At 35.6% G+C, this 16895-nt stretch overlaps 3 protein-coding genes across 4 annotated transcripts in view; 2 read left to right on the top strand and 1 right to left on the bottom strand.

Annotated features, from left to right (window-relative positions):
* MNAT1 (MNAT1 component of CDK activating kinase) overlaps positions 1-3268 on the top strand; it is a 193803-nt gene extending 190535 nt beyond the window's left edge. For both annotated transcript variants that reach the window (XM_069465030.1, XM_069465032.1), the window contains one exon: positions 1493-3268. In XM_069465030.1, coding sequence (XP_069321131.1) covers positions 1493-1613 — 121 coding nt within the window. In that variant the 3' untranslated portion in view covers positions 1614-3268. The remainder of the gene's footprint in view (positions 1-1492) is intronic.
* A 6675-nt stretch (positions 3269-9943) lies between these two features.
* Positions 9944-16287, bottom strand: TRMT5 (tRNA methyltransferase 5). The gene is made up of 5 exons (XM_069465033.1): positions 16260-16287; positions 14501-15156; positions 12529-12653; positions 10540-11191; positions 9944-10207 (listed from the first exon to the last, which is right to left on the bottom strand). Exons 1-5 carry the CDS (start codon positions 16262-16264, stop codon positions 10122-10124), a joined length of 1524 nt encoding a protein of 507 aa, XP_069321134.1. The 5' UTR covers positions 16265-16287; the 3' UTR covers positions 9944-10121.
* A 160-nt stretch (positions 16288-16447) lies between these two features.
* Positions 16448-16895, top strand: part of SLC38A6 (solute carrier family 38 member 6) — a 61712-nt gene continuing 61264 nt past the window's right edge. Inside the window, exon 1 of the mRNA XM_069465034.1 lies at positions 16448-16614. Within this exon, the coding sequence (XP_069321135.1) occupies positions 16510-16614 (105 nt within the window). The 5' untranslated portion in view covers positions 16448-16509. The remainder of the gene's footprint in view (positions 16615-16895) is intronic.

Here is a 16895-nt window from a genome sequence, read left to right on the forward strand (position 1 = left end):
AAGTGGGATGCATGTATGTAAGATGGGGTATAGGAAGAAAATATTAGACCTTTTATTTAAATATTTTTATTTCATCCTTTATATTTTGTTTATTTTATATTTACTATATTAGTATTGTATGTATATAATTATATATTATATATGATGAGACATATGAGTATTCTATGTATATAATTAATGAATAAGTATACAAGTGTCAGAGATGTGTGCTCAAATATGTCTTACTGCTATAAATGCACTGTCAAAAAATTTTTAGGTTGTTGCTCAATAAATATTAATTCCCTTTCTCCTTCCCCTTTCCCCTTTCCCCTTGGCAGAGAAGCAAAGAACTGAGGTAGCACCTTGATTTGTGGCAGTGTGAATAAATTATAGCCAATTCCAGTAGCTTACCTGCCTCTTGCTTTGACCAATTTTTCTATTTGGATTCTTATGTTGCCATATATGTGTTAATTACACAGGTTTATTAAACATGGATACAAATGAAAAACAGACTTGTTATTATGTTAGAAGTAATAAGTTGCTCATGCATTAAGATCTTGACACACAGGAAGTTTGAATGAATGAGTAGAAAAGGTTCCAAGTTATTAAAATGTTCTGGTACCTGATTTATTCATTTGCCATGCCCATAATTCTAAGGTGGGTGAAGCTCCTTTATTTCTTGAGACTTAATGAAACAATGTAGTTTCTTAAACTAGGCATTAAAGCAAAGCTGGGAATATTTGTTTCCAGTGCTGTTGGTAGTCATGCTAACAAATTCCCCCTTTTGGCTAGGATTGTCCTTTGTTTTGTCTATTTTTGTTGAGGTAGAAAGTTTTAATTGCTAAAAAGACTATGTGTGATTGAGGAAAAACTGTGTCTGTTACACTGTCTTTTGAGAGCAAAAGACTTTTCTGTATTTACTATTTCATACATCATCTTGAGTTCAGGCTTAGTCTCAGATTTCTTGGGCATGTAATTTCTAAGATTTCTTTTGCTATAAGAAAGGAGACAATATATTTTTGAAATATTGAAGTGATTTTGAAGAAACCTAGTATGTTTTCTCCCCTCCCCATTTATTTAGGGGTTTGCTCTAAAACATATTTATGTAAAAATATTAGTAATACAATATTATTATGATGTTGTATATTTATTAAGTATATACCAGGAAGGAGAGCATTAGTTAGGTGCTCAAACAATAGCCAGTAAAACAAATCAACCCTGAAAATTGTGAAACAATGAAAATTTTAGTAGCAAGTATGATTTTTGAAACCTCTTTCAGAACTGTTTTTAGACCTTACTATAATTTGCTTTGTAATTTAGTACTAATTTAGGCACTCTGTGTACAGTTGGCATGTTTCCTTTTGAATAATAATCCATTTATTAAAAAAAGTCAGAACATTTTAATCTCAGAATTCTTCTTTAAAGTTTGAATCACTTTTACTATTGTTTTAAAAAATGTTACCAATTTGTATGTGCTTCCTATATCAATGCTATACTTTTTGTTTTGTTTTAGGTATTTAAACCATGTCAGAGCTGCCTCTCCACAGGACCTTGCTGGAGGCTATACTTCTTCTCTTGCTTGTCACAGAGCACTACAGGATGCATTCAGTGGGCTTTTCTGGCAGCCCAGTTAACCTTTATTTCTCTGTTTATAAGATTTGGACCTTGGAGCTGAACCAGGGAGCCAGCAAAAGTAAAGCAGACTTGTAAAATTATAGCCATATGCAGCTGCACAGAACAGTACTACCAATAGTAGCTGTGTTAAAGTATTTATAAAGAGAAAATTTCAGAACTAAATTGAGTAATATGGGGGATACATGTTTGTGAAAAATATTTTTTACTTATATTTTTCTGAGAGAGATTGATGCAGTAAGCCTCATCTGATGGAAGAGAGGAATACATAATTCACCTACATATGTTTAAAGTTGACAGACTTGTAAAATCTTTTTTAAAATAAAGCTAGACTTTATATTAAATTTAGTGGTTTTTCTCTTATTACAGTGTTTTACTTGAACACATTTTAAAATGCCATTTTGATGACAACATTTAGTGTTAATATCCAAGTCTATTATTTCTTCTCATAAAATGTTCTCTTTTTTTCCTAATGTCTTCTTAATACTAGCCCAGACAAGTGGATATATTTCCTTCAGCCAGCAGGTTGTGGCAAGTAAAACCTGACCTGTGATAATGTCATTCTCTCAATATTAAGGACTCAATGACTGTTTTGAGGAATGGAAAGTGAGGCAAACCTTGATCAAGGTGTTATAGTTCCCAGCTGTGAGCCACACTCAGGATAAAACAGAACACAGCATTAACCTGCTTTAATGATAAATTCAAAGAAGTAAGTTAATAAAATTTAATACTTAAATGACACCTTTCACCTCCAATGTGAGCTCATTTTATGATGAAAACTTGGAGACTGAAAAAGGTACATTTTAAGTGATATTTCCCTATGTGTAAATTGTAGACTCTGATGTAGTTTTCTGTTTAAACTTCAAAGGCTTTTATTATACCCAGTGTTTTGCTTAAAGAGTTTGAATGTGGATATGATGATATTTGTACCATCTCAATCTTATATGAGTCTGTTACATATAGACCACTGGATATGGGACATAGTTTCTCAAGGAAATTAAAGGATTTCCTATCAAATCTCCATTACAACAGATGTTAGTTTTATGGATAGAAAGTTATGTGAAATAAGACTTATGGCCACATTAAGGTGGAATATCCATATGTAACAACTCCATCTTATTTTACTAATAAGCAGGTATTAATTTCAGGAATACATCTTCATCTTTACAATACTTCTGTCTTCGATAAATGAGTAAACCAAAGCATTGAGTAATTGAGTAGGCAAAGATCATATACCCAAGTTAGTAAAAAACCAGAATTAGAACACAGGCTCTTTTTGTTTTTGTTTTGTAATTGAAGTCCAGTTCTATCTATACTCTACCAGGCTGCATATTCTATTCCATATATCCATTAGCCATTTCCCAATTGAGGATTAGTATTTCTTAAATACAATCTGTCAGTCTATTCAAATAGTGAGAACATTGAATTTACAGTTAAGGCCTTGTGGCACCCAACTGCAAAAATAAGGTATCCACTCTTTTAAAAAGAAACACTGTTACTTATTCTTAGTATCTTGTATAATATATTTAAAAGAAAATGAATGAATTAATAAAACATCTCAAAGGCTTTCAAGACTTGTTTTGAGCCTACCTTGTTGTGGAAATTGCATATAATCTGGTTTGGCAAATAAGTTCTAAAACCTTTATACATTTTTAAATATTTTATACTTGCTATTGCTGTACTTTGTTCAAAAGGCCAAATTTAGAAGTTGTTAACTGACTTATTAGATCAAACAGAATGGTGAAAAATAACCTAATGACAGTAATTCACTGAATTCACCAAACAACAGAAATGTTCTACATTGATGTGCTTATCCCCTATCCTCTGAATGATTCCCTCTCACAGACAAAGGCTCTACAAGTCTTTCATCTACATGAATTAAGCCTTTTAACAATTTACAACACTAGTACAGAAATATTAGTAATAGTTTACAACTACTGTATTACTTATGGGCCAGGCACTGTGCCTCATGCTTTTTTTGTGTATTACCTAGTCTTCACAACAGTGCTACTATTATTTCCCCCCTTTTAACATATGGGGGAGCTGAGGCATAGAGGTTAAGTAACTTCCCCAGAGTCCTACAACTTAAAAATAACAGAGCTGGGATTTGAACTCAAGCAGTCAGACTCCAGAGTCCATGCTCTTGAGATGACCGTCAAATAACAGCTGTGTTAAAACTAGGTCTGGGTAGTCAAACTTAATAAGACTTCCAGGAGGTTTTGCAGATCAAGTATCTAGATCTTTTATGGGATATAAATGACATCAACTGAATGATCTTGTTGGTATCTGGAGAGAAGTTCTGAGAAATTCATTATGTCAAAAATGATTTTACTAATAACTACACTCCCTTTTAATAGATATTAATGGTACAGAATGTGTTTACATCCTAATTAGGATGCATTATTACTTAGTATTCTTTAATTTGATTCAATAAATATTTTATCTAAACTTCCCTTCGAAGCTATCTTTAAGCTGTCAGCAGATGGTCAGATAATCATTTTAAGGTGGCAGAAAATTTGTCAAAAAGTTAATAAAATTAAAATTATATCTAATGAACTTTCCAGCTGTCATTTTCTAGTGGATTCATCAAGAATTCATTTATTAGGTATCACATCTAAAAGTTTAGGGTGGGTCTAGATTTAAATAATTATATAATCACATGTTCACTTATCTACTGATTCAGTCTGAGGGAAAAGAGGGGAGGAGTTAAAATGTTAATAGAAACATTTAGGGATTTTTGTTTTCGTTACAATTATATATTGCATATTTTGTCTAAGGAGTGACTAAATGGAAGCAAGAGTCTTGCCACTTTACGTGTATGAATAAGAACATCATTTGTACACATACTTCATAACGTAGCACATGAATGTACTCAACCCAGTACTTGGGTTGAGTTTTGAGTTTAAATGTCTTTAAATAAGGAATGAGGGTGCCAATTCAAACAGAATGGTGAAAAATAACCTAATGACAACAATTTACTGAATTCACTCATACTTCTTACCATTTATTACCTTCATTTATTTACGTTACCAAGATGTCCAGCTAATTTTTCTATTTTTAGTAGAGACAGGCTCTTGCTCAGGCTTGCCTTGAACTCCTGAGCTCAAGCAATCCTACTGTCTTGGCCTCCCAGAGTGCTAGGATTACAAGCGTGAGCCACTACTCCTGGCCTTCTGAAGGCATTGAATTTATAATGGTCTAAATTAAGGGTCCTCAAACCTTTTCTGTAAGGCCAGATAGTAAATATTTTAGGCTTTGTGGGCTAACAGGAGAAGTCGAGGACATTATGTAGTTATATAGGTACTTACATACATAATGAGCTAAACCCAGTTGCCACAATTTGTTTTATTGACAAAATTCAAAATATAATTTTTTGTAATGCCTTTTTGGGGGGGAAATAACATTGCCTTTAATTGGGGATCTAAGTAAGTGTAAATGATCAATTGTAAATGGTCACCTGTTAATGGTTATCATTAACTATCAGTAACCATTAACATTAATGGTAATGAGATTTTATACATTTCATATTTAAAAATGTCTTTTCACAGAGGTACTAGTATCAATTCAGAGTATATACTATTAACTGAGCATATTCATCACTTAGAAAGCATTTGTAAAATTCTATTAGATTCTCCCTTTGATATTTGCCTTTTAGCAAGTCATTTCGTAGCCCATTAATCACTTCCAACTGAAGATTAGGTGGAATCTCTTCAACTACAGTTAAATAGATTTTAAAATAGGGAAATTTCCTTTGCACTTGCAACAAGGTCTCCAAAAATGCTAAACTCAGAAAATACATCCACTGCTAATTTGTGAGAATAGAAATCTTGTTTCTTGTTTTAATATTTGATAGTAGGAAAAATGTATAAAGTAAGATGTTATGATTCAAATGTTATTTAAATGGCTTTACCACAGTATCTTTCATGTTAAAGTTGTTTTGCTTTATAATCTTAGGTTGAATTCTTTAAGAAATATTATCAAGTCCTCAGCAAAAGCTAATTTCCAAAGCCATTCAGTGTTCCAGAAAGGTGTTTAAGGGTAGTTCTTTCTGTTAAGAAAAATTTCAGTCTTGCCCCCCAGCTCAAAAAAATTACAAATTTTATAATTGCTAAGCAAATCAAACTTAGGATAATCAGCTTCAATTTCTGACAAAATTCAAAGAATTGAGGATGGTTAAAGTCAAGAAAGAAAAGTTTACCACTAAAGGTACTGGTTCAGTAACACATGGTAGATTCAAATATTTCTGCAGGGTACTTACTGATGAATAATATAGTGAATAACCATAGGCTTAAACTCCTTACATTGTTTTGAGCCTTGTAAATTTGTCAAACTAAGCCCTTTCTCTGCTGCACACATTCGTTACCATTATCAGTGATAACACATTGTAGCAGATTCCACTTTAGGTTTTACAGAATTAGTGTTTTCTGAACTCCTTTGAAAATATTCACCAATAGTTGTTCCATGGAGTATTCAGAGACTAAACTTTCAGTCACTTCAAACTTGGCATTAATGCCTCAAATAAACAAGAATTGAGTACTATTAGTTAACATCAGTCAATTCATTAAGAGTCAAAGAATCACTCAGAATCATTTACCTTTTTAACTGACTATTGTTGTTCCCATTAACTCTTTGAGCAACTGTTCTTGCCAAAAGGCCAAGAGTCTTAAACAAGTTTATTTTCTCTGGACACATTTCTTTAGCTGCTGCACTCAAACACGATTAACTCACCATCAGTATATGGCTTTCCTTGCTTGGCTAACAAATTAGTCACTTGGAGACTTAATTTGGTTGCAGCCTCATTTTCATTTTGTGAAAAAATTTTGCTTTGATCAGGTATTTCCATTTTAATTTTCTAATTTTTCTGACGGTTACTTGCCTATCAGTTGGAAATACTGTGAAGAGTGATCTGTTGGGTAATGTCAATGTTTATTTTATTCTTCTAGCTAAGCTATAGGTGCTCTGTCATCTAATTCAGTATCAAAATAATTCACACCCCACTGTTCCTTGAAAGCCCAGCAAAGTCCACTTTTCTTGTTTTGACATGATGGATACACACTGGCAATAAAAATAATGCAGTGTTGTGGGTTGGTGATACACATGGCACTCAAAATGCTGAGTTACAACCATGTCACTGTGATTTGTAGTGTGCCAAGAAGCAGTGTGAAGTGATGAGTCACATCCAGTCTGTACTGCAACCACTCAACTCTGCTGTTGTATCAAGAAAGCAGCCACAGACAATATGTAAACAAATGAGCATGGTATGGTTCAATAAAACTTTATTTATGAACCCTGAAACTCAAATTTCATAGTTTTTTTTACATTTTTTATAATTGATACATAATAGATGTCATATAATTTTCATATCAAGAAATGTTATTCTTTTGATCCTTTTTCAACCATTTGACAATGTAAGAACATTCATAGGTCAAGCCCCATATAAAAACAGGTGATGGAACAGATTTGGCCTGCAGGATGTATTTGTTTACCCCGATCTAAATCTCATTTTTTATTACTTTTATAGTGATAGTTAATTGTTAGTAGTTATGTAAAATTTAGCTACACTCTTCAAGTAAGGATAACTACAAAATGGTATTAGTGCCTTTTGAGTTAGCACACAATTTTCCTAAACTATTTTCCGAGAGAGATAATAATGAAGCATATTTATCTAATAAAAATTAAATAAAATTTAGATTATAAAATTCTTATATAATTTAGATAATACAAAATATATTTAAGTGAAAGATCTCTACAAAGAGAACTACAAATCACTGAGGAAGGAAATTGCAGATGATGTAAACAAATGGAAAACCATATCATGCTCATGGATCAGCAGAATCAACATTATTAAAATGTCCATACTACCCAAAGTGATTTACAGATTTAATGCAATCTCCATCAAAATACCAAAGTCATTTTCAGGAGATCTGGAAAAAATATTCTACGCTTTGTTTGGAACCAGAAAAGAGCCTAAATAGCCAAAGCAACCTTAAGCAAAAGGAACAAATCTAGAGGCATCAGTTTACCAGATTTTAAGCTATACTATAAGGCTATAGTAACCAAAACAGCATGGTGCTGACATAAAAATAGAGACATAGACCAATGGAATAGAACAGAGAGAACCCAGATATAAAACCATCCACAAATTGCCTTCCGATCTTTGACAAAGTAGACAGCAATATACACCGGGGAAAAGAATCCCTATTCAATAAATGGTGCTAGGAAAACTGGATAACTACATGTAGAAGATTGAAACAGGATCCATATCTCTCACCACTTATAAAAATTAGTTCAAGATGGATAACTAAATTTAAGTCATGAAACCATAAGAATTCTAGAAGAAAATATTGGAAAAACTCTTCTGGATATCAGCCTAGGCAAAGAATTTATGAAGAAGATACCAACGGCAGTCACAGCAACAAATAAAATAAATAAATGGAATTAAATTAAAAAGCTTCTGCACAGCCAAGGAATCAACCAACAGGCAAATAAACAACATACAGAATGGGAGAAAACATTGTCATGCTATACATCTGATAAAGGGCTAATAACCAAATCTACAAAGAACTCAAATCAGCAAGAAAAAAAAATCAAACTGCCCCATTAAAAAGTGGGCAAAAGACATGAATAGAAGCTTTTCAAAAGAAGATAGACTAATGCTCAACCTCACTAATAATCAGAGAAATGCAAATCAAAACCACAATGAGATATCACCTAACCCCAGTAAGAATGGCTTTTATCAAAAAGTCCCAAAACAATAGATGATGGCATGGATCCAAAGAGAAAGGAAAACTTATACACTGTTGGTATACAAACAGTTCAACTTCTATGGAAAGCAGTATGGAGATTCCTCAAAGAACTAAAAGTAGACCTACCATTGGATCCATCAATCCCCCTACTGGGTATTTACCCAAAGGAAAAAAAGTCATTTTATCAAAAAGACACTGGCACTAGAATGTTTACTGCAGCACAGTTCACAATCACAAAGATGTGGAGTCAACCCAATTGCCCATCCATTCATGAGTGGATTAATCAAATGTGGCGTATGTACACCATGGAGTACTACTCAGCCACAAAAAATGAATTAATACTTTTTGCAATAATCTGGATGGAACTGGAGACCATCCTAAGTGAAGTATGGCAAGAATGGAAAAACAAACACAACATATACTCACTACTATATTGTTACTAACCAGTCAGCACTTGTGCACAGATGGAAGTAAAACTCAATGGAAATCATGCAGGTGACAGGGGGGAGGAGGAAATGGGTGAAATCATACCTATTGGGTACAATGTACACTGTCTGGGTGACTCAAGCACTACAAAAGCAATGAATGTGATCAAAACATTCGTACCCCTGCAATCTGAAATACTATATATATATGTGTGTGTGTGTGTGTGTGTGTGTATTTTTTAACGGATTTATTTTAAAATGTCCACTTGAAAAATCACAAATTTATAAATTTAGAAAGGAGGCTTTCTTATAAAGGGTTACAGCCTACAAGGTGGCTGTCCTGACCAGCTGGGAAGTATAGCCTGTCATGAGCCCAGAAACAGGCACTTTGAAGGAGGGGTTGGGGCAGGAGCTTTATCCTAAAAGGGTTGGCCAAGTATACATGTTCAGCAGGTTACATGAGCTATGAATATTCATGAAGGGGATCCTAATGCATGCATTATAAGCATACTTGCAGGTTATATGTAACCCATGTTTACTTTGGGGTGGAGACTTAACATTTAAATGTATTACAATTAGGCCCTATATGTCAAAAGGGGGTGAAGCAGGGACTCAATGGCACTCAAGTGTGCAGCCTCTGTAAACCAGCTGGAACCAGTCTAGTTGGTGGTCTCCTATCAGGTGAAATTTATTGAAATCAGTCTCTTGTCCAATCAAAGCTGTAGTTATGGCTTGTGGAACAAGGGGGTTAGTTAGTCAGCTATGGGTGAGCTACAATTTGTTTTAATATTGCCAGTGCTTGTTTAACTGCTAGAGAAAAAGAAAAACCTTGTGACATTTAGAACAGTTTATTCTTTAAGTATAGGGATAGGAGACTTAACCCTTGCCTGGAATTGCCTTAGGTCTTGTTTACAAATCGATATCTTATTGCCATAAAGAGCACATTCTCTCAGTCTATGATCTCTATTTTAACATCAATGCTGGTCAGTTGTTGTATCTAAACTGCAAAAGGGAGGGGGTATAATGTGGAGCGTTTGACCTCCCCTCTCATCATGGTCAGGAACTCAGGTTTCTCTCGGGTCCTCATGGCCAAGCGGGGGGGGGGGGGGGGGGGGGGGGGGGGGCGGTCTGTTCAGTTGGGTGGGTCGGGGGGAGGGTTAGGATTTTGTTTTTAGTTCTGAAGTTAATGTTTAATTTGGTAATCTTCAACTTACAGGACAGTAGGGCAAAGTATAAGTGTTCAACAGTAAAGTAAATGGATGCTAAAATTTTATTAAATCATACAAATTATATTTCACCACATAAAATGCTAGTGGTGAGATAGAGAAAACATTTCCAATTAAGTGTTTGAAGTAATTTGTGTTTTTTCTTCTGAAAAGGCTTCATCTGTCCTCTGTCGTTTAAGAGGTGGATCTTCATGATTCTCTGTAACAAATCCAGAAAACCTATTTTAGGTAAGAAATTTAGCAGTTGAAAATATTTTTTAAAAAACAAGCAGTATAGCCATTTTTAAGATTTTTAATCTAGTTAAACATGAAATAATATTCCTATAGGTTTACTATTTTAATGAAATAGGCTTCTGTTAGACTGAACAGTATATTATATTAAAATTTGTAAAATTGGGAGAAACTAGTCACAATTGAATGGAAAGAAGTCTTGAACATAAATAATTAAATAATATAAAATATATATGTAGCCCAAAGAAAGCTACATGAAAATTATTATAGTTTACATTTAATTCCCCAGAAATTGCTTACCTAGATTCATGGTCTGGTTCTTGTAGAGTATAGCAGCAGGAATCTGAAAAGTGATGCACAGCATCTCCTTGTTAGGGGCCACATTTCTTACTAGGTGAACTGAACTGCATGCCTCCAAGGAAATGCCTAACACAGCTCCAGCTCGTTGCCGAACATCCTCAGCAGGATCAGCATCTTTGGAAAAGCTGTAACAGTGGACTATGGGAAGGAGCTCACTGCTGCATGGCTGCCCTTCTAAAAGTGATTTGAAAGCACTAAGAAACTCTATAGCCTCTGCTGGCAAGTTCATGACAATGTGCGCAGAGACTTTTCTTTCTTTTGACAGTCCCAGCTGCTGCATTAACTCTTCTTTGACTGGTCCTTGCAGGAATTCTTTCCCATCCAAGTTGAAGACTTTCACCTTTTGGTCTACTTTATTTAATTTACAATTGTGCAACAACCATTTATGGGATTCAGGATTGAGATCATTGGCAAATACAGTACAGTTTTTCTTTGCTGCTGGAATGGCAAAGGGCCCAACCCCTGCAAAAACATCAAATAGGACATCTCCAGGTTTCAGAATTTCTGTGATACGGCTATGTTCTGTAGAGAGACGAGGATTCCAATAGACTTTTGAAAAATCAAATTCATAGGTGTAGTTGTTTTCTCGAACCTGAAAAAGTATTATACTTTTGGTTAATCTCCTTGGCCCTAAATGCCAGCCACTGATATTGGATAGGTGTGTGTATGCACAAGCAAACACATATACATTTAAATTGACTACTGTAAGAGCAAGTAACAGTGTATTCAAAGGCATTAATTAGACAACTGGTTTTTATGCTAATCCTGGGGCCAGTTAATACTTTGCAGACTTTTCATGAGAAAAATCATCTCTTCAAAGCCAAATGGCTCTCAATTTCAATCCTAAAGAGCCATAAAGTAGTTTCCAAACCACATGAGAAATTTTTCCGATAGGCCAATTAACTGGCTTAGTTATACTCTCTTATGTCACTAGATAGGGAAGAAAAAGCCTATAATTTGAAACAACACACCACACATATCTTCATGGTGGGTAGCTAAGTTGCAGATAGCACTTCCACACAGCAAACAAGCTTCCCTCCTTATTTAGTTTTCAGTTTGTAAAAGAGAGACATGATAGATACAGCATTGAATTTTGAGGTATTTTACTATGTTTTTAGATAGTTGCTTGGACTTTGCAAATTTCATGTCTGTAAGTTAGAGCCAATGTATATGATGAATCATTCTCATATTTTCTTTCCTTTCCCAAATTTGAATTTTCATGGGTAAACTATATACAGTGAAGATAAGACTTGAACAAAATCATGACTTTGTACCATTTCTTCTATCATAGACATTTTAGAAAACAGAAAATAAAACTAAAATTGCAGTCATAGAATATGATCTCAGCCATCATCTTACATCCCTTAATTTATGGGTGAAGAATCAAAGGCCAGAAAGTTCCTAAGTTCTATAAATGTCACAGAGATATATCTTCCATCTCTGCTTTCCTGGACCTTAATTCCAAATTTGTACATTTTTTCCCCCTCCCAACCACATCAGATGCTTCTGGCCATATTATTAAGGTTCCAGAGCTGGAAATGTTTCTGCAAGTTTCTGCCAACTAAAAGTCTTTCCAGGTATAACCTACAAGGTTTAAGTATGTCTTGAGAACTATTTTATACACACTGTTCTAAAATTTTCTTTTTTGTCATTTAAATTGGCAATGGACAATTTGTTTTGACAAATAGGGAGCTAAAAAATCTTTGATGGAATATTCCATTGTATCATTATACCAGAATTTAACCAATTCTTCTGAAAAGCCTTTCTTTATCTGTCAAAGTTATCCCATCAGTAGTAGTATATGTGAGTGCTCACATTCTCATATACTCATCAATACTGGTTGTGATAAATATCTTTAATCTTTATCTTCTATTCTGATTCTAAACATTAATCTTGATATATACCTTATTTGGAGATAATAAAATATACCTTGGTAATCATGTTCTCCTCTCCACACAATACTTCCATTTGGAAATTTCGGTATGTATTGTCAATAGTACTGATTTTATTTACTACTGAGGTGATTCCTGGATTTTTGTCAATCATAACTTGGCCTAAAAGGAAAGATGAAAATTAATAATAAATCCTGCCTATGGATTGCAAAATCAAGGCTAAAACTGCAAATATGAAACAAACGAATTGCCTTTTCTTTAGGGTATAAATAAAAACTGCACCTAGCATGTGTAATGTGTCATGAAATTCTAAAACTTAAACGGATTATTAAAGTTAATGTCTGATAGACGCCAATACTCACAAAAAATGTATGGGTACATTTTTAAAGAAAAAATTTTGAGGAGTTTGGGTCTACCTAATATTTTTGCATTTTTTTCTAAATCTTTTCAAATGTCCCAATACAACAAGTAAACAAAAAAGTAGACCACAGGGAATTGAGAAAGAAAGTAAAAACAAAGACCCTGGCAACAAATGGTCTCAGAAAACAGCAAAACATCTGGCCATCTCCACTGGCCTCAAACCAAATGTCTGTTTTACTGTGGATTTGAAACAAATGCCTCCACTTTGGAAATTTATGCTGGCAAAACAATGTTTCCAAATAAAAGAAACATAGATTCTTTAGAGTCTTGTCTAAATAAAATGTTCATTTACCTAAATTCTTCTTTTTGTCAAATATTTATCACAGCAGAAGGGCTACAAAGATAATAAAATATATCAGAAGTGGCATATTGATCTTTTAATCAGTCTATTTTTTGTTAGCACTTAAAAAATTTTATAAAAATCTATATGCTATTCACTATATAAGGAAAGATAACTTGATTTGTGAGTTAGTAAAAGTTCTTGCTCATACAAATATGCTGAAATACAACCAGAATTTGTTCAAATTCTCTCTGATAATTAGATACCTAATTGTGAATATGATAATATCAATAAACTCTAATCAATCATTTCTCTTATCCTGTTCTGTTTCATTTATCTGAACTCAATTTTTAAGGTATAGAAGTTAGTTTGAAATAACGAATGAAATTAAAAAAATTTTAAAAGCTACTCTGAAGGTCTATAGTAAAATCTTTAAAATCACTATTGTATGAAAATGTTTTACTTTTTTAACCTATGAGCACCCCTTTATGAAAGAGTGGTTATAAAATAGGAATGCCAAAGGAATGTTTGGGTTAGGGTAGGCAGTAATTCACAGGAAAGCCTAGACTTGACATTTGCACCCAGTCACAATTGTAAGAATCTGTTTAAGTATTACTATGTCACCACTATCCATTATCAGTCCCTTTCATCAATAAAAACAGAGGAAATGCATAACAGCACAGTTCTAAAATCCTACCCATGAAAAATACTGAGCACTACATTTAAAGCTGAAAATAATTACCAGAAATTATATATGAAAATTATTTATATTTAAAAAAACAATCTGGAGAATTTAGGCTAGGAGTGCTAAAAAACAAAGTATAGTGCCTGACACATAGAAGAGGATCAGTTGGTTGAATCAATGAAAGCATATAAACCATGTCTTTCATTTTTGACTATAAAACACTCAAATTTATGAAAGCTAGTACTGAACATAGTCCTGAAAGCCTAATAAGTCTTGTGTACCAAAAAGAATTCTGTTCAATGTAGCTGCCAAAGCAAATAACTCAAGTTTAATTTACATTTATGTATTGGTGTACACAAAAGCCTGGACCAATATTTACAGCTTGCTATGCCTCTGAAGAGGGTTTTCCAAAATGGCCCTTAAAAGAGGGTATGTAGCTCAAGATCCAGCTTAAAGTTACAATGATAAAATGTCCTGCGGCTGTAATTTGGCATTTTAAAAATAATTTTACAAACTAAAATTAGAATTTGTGAATTCTTTTCCAGTACATGAATAAAAACAAAGGAAATGCATAACAGCACAATTCTAAAATCCTACCCCCACAAAATACCAGGACACACCTACCAATTAAATGCTTGAAAGGTAGCTGATGATCTCGAAGGTTCAAGTGTGCAATATGTCCAACTCTGCTAAACCCTGAAGTCACATCTTGACCTTCAGGAAGCACAGCTTTCAAGATTTCTTCTGACTTAAAGTTTTCATAAGTTAGTTCCAAATTATATTTAGATATCTGTGGTTTGACATTAAGCTGTGTTAAAATACTGAGTTCTGCTTTCTCAAAAGAATCATGAGTAAACATCTTATAGGGATCCAACATAATTAGTCTACTTTCTTCATCGTCTGGATCTTCAATCACACGTTTTATGCCTGGGCGCTGCAGTGCTGCCCTTTTAAGGGATCGCATCAATTTATTGACTTTTTCTTTTTTCACCTTAAGCACTGGAATGGTCACTGTCTTCTTAAAAGCTGTTCTATCAAGCTTTGTCATGCCTCGAACATCAGAGGGTGGTGAAAACAATTCAGAGTCTCTCTCATTTGTTTCTATTTCTGGCATGGTTGAGAATCTATTTTGTTGACCCAATAAGGAAATACCAGGTGTTTTCCTAAGCTTCTGTGTCAGCGATGTCCAAGCTAGTAGAATCAAAGATTCTGATTCAGTTATGTTAGAGCTTTCCACTTTCAGAAGTCTTCTTGAGAATTCAAATGGCCTCCATAAGATCCTAGAAAAAGTATTCATTTAAGAAATACCATAAAGGTACAAACTAATTCTCATGTTCTCAAAGTTTTTGAGAATAAAAATCTAAATTCTACTATTTCAAATAACCTGCTAAATGCTGATAAAACTTTTAGTGGTGTGTGGAAAGTATACTATCTTTTCCAGAACAGGATGCCTTTTATTAGTGGCAGATAATAAATTTGCACCTTCGACCCACCTGCTGCCAGGACACAGCTTAGTGATCCATCCATCAGCGTTCCCGTACTCAATGAACCTCTCCACCCACAATTTTCTACAGAATACATCTGGGATTGGAAGGCTGAACTTTGAGTTAAAGGGTAATCTCTAAATGAAATGGTCATTTATATGACATAACCAATGGAAATACTGATCAGGATATTCTCACGGGTGCTTATTGTGTCAGATGCTGCGCCAAATGTTTTATACACATTATCAATCTTGGTAGGTGTGAAGTATAGCGTCCTCATTTTGTAAATGAGTAAACTAAAGCTCAGAAGTAGGTTACCTCACCCAAAGTTTCGTTGCTGGTAAGTGGCTGAGCATGGTCTAACTTCTGTGTTTGTGTTCTTAATATAATGCCATGTCGTTAGTCTTCCACGTTTACTGCCACAGGTCCTGCCCTTAACTAGAGGCTTCCATATTTTGAGGACGACAGCTTTGCTGAGTGTTATAAGTACAGTATTAGTTATTCACTTTATCTTCTAAAATACCATCGAAGTAATTGTAAGGGGAAAGGGCTCTGCTCCAGAATCCTATAAAGCAATAAAGTTTAACCTCACAGGGTTCAAAATGGGTCCAGCAGTTAACCACCTGGGTGACTGAGTAGATTACTTAATGTGAGTCTCGGTTTCCCAACTGTAAAATGCGGCGGAAGGACCTAAGCTCGACACCTGGGCGGGTAAGTGACCCCGCGGCGTTTCCGTGCCCGGGCGGCACGAGGCGGAGAGCAGCCCGGGGAGGACTGGTGCCGCCCCTGGACCCTCAGCCCCTTTGAACCGCCAAGGGCACGGCGGCCGCCCCCTCAGCACTGCACCATCCCAATTCCTGGCGTCGCTCCGCATCTGGTTCGGCGACCAGACTCCTCACCTCATGCTCCGGCACCGCTCCGAAACCAGCCGCGGGAAGATGGGCCGCCCTTCGATGACATCATCACGGCTCGCCGCAGAGAGGGCTAGCGTCAGATCAAGTCGACGCCCTGGTTTCTTCCCTGCCTCGGTGAGGTGCCGCAACACGGAAGGGCCAAGCCGATGGCTCCGCCTCTGGCGCGACTAACGACGGGATCGCAGGGCAGGGGAAAAGGCTCTCAGATGGGCCTGACAGTTAGCAAAGGAGCAGCATGGAGACCTCCCAGGAGAGCATCAACGCTGAGCGGGGCTGGTACGTCTCTGCGCAGCAGCCCGAGGAGGAAGAGGCGGAAGAGTTGAGTCCGTTGCTAAGCAACGTAAGTGGGCTCTGGTTTTTTTCCTCGGGCTGACGCCTTCGGCTTCCCTCACGTGCCTGCTGAATAACTGGGAAAGAAGGAGTGGGGCATCGGTAGAGGGGAGAAGCTGAAGCCCGGCCCCTGGGGGTCGGGGCCCAAAGGCAGCAACGAAGAGTCAGATGAGACCGGCGGGGTTATGAATGTGACGGCAGCCTAACATATTCTAGAACTGCGGTCGCCAGCCCCCTGGCCGCAGCCCGGTACCGGTCCGCTGCCTGTTAGGAATCAGGCTGGCACCACCG

This window comes from Eulemur rufifrons, chromosome 2 (genome assembly GCF_041146395.1).
Source record: "Eulemur rufifrons isolate Redbay chromosome 2, OSU_ERuf_1, whole genome shotgun sequence".
Lineage (NCBI taxonomy): Eukaryota > Metazoa > Chordata > Mammalia > Primates > Lemuridae > Eulemur > Eulemur rufifrons.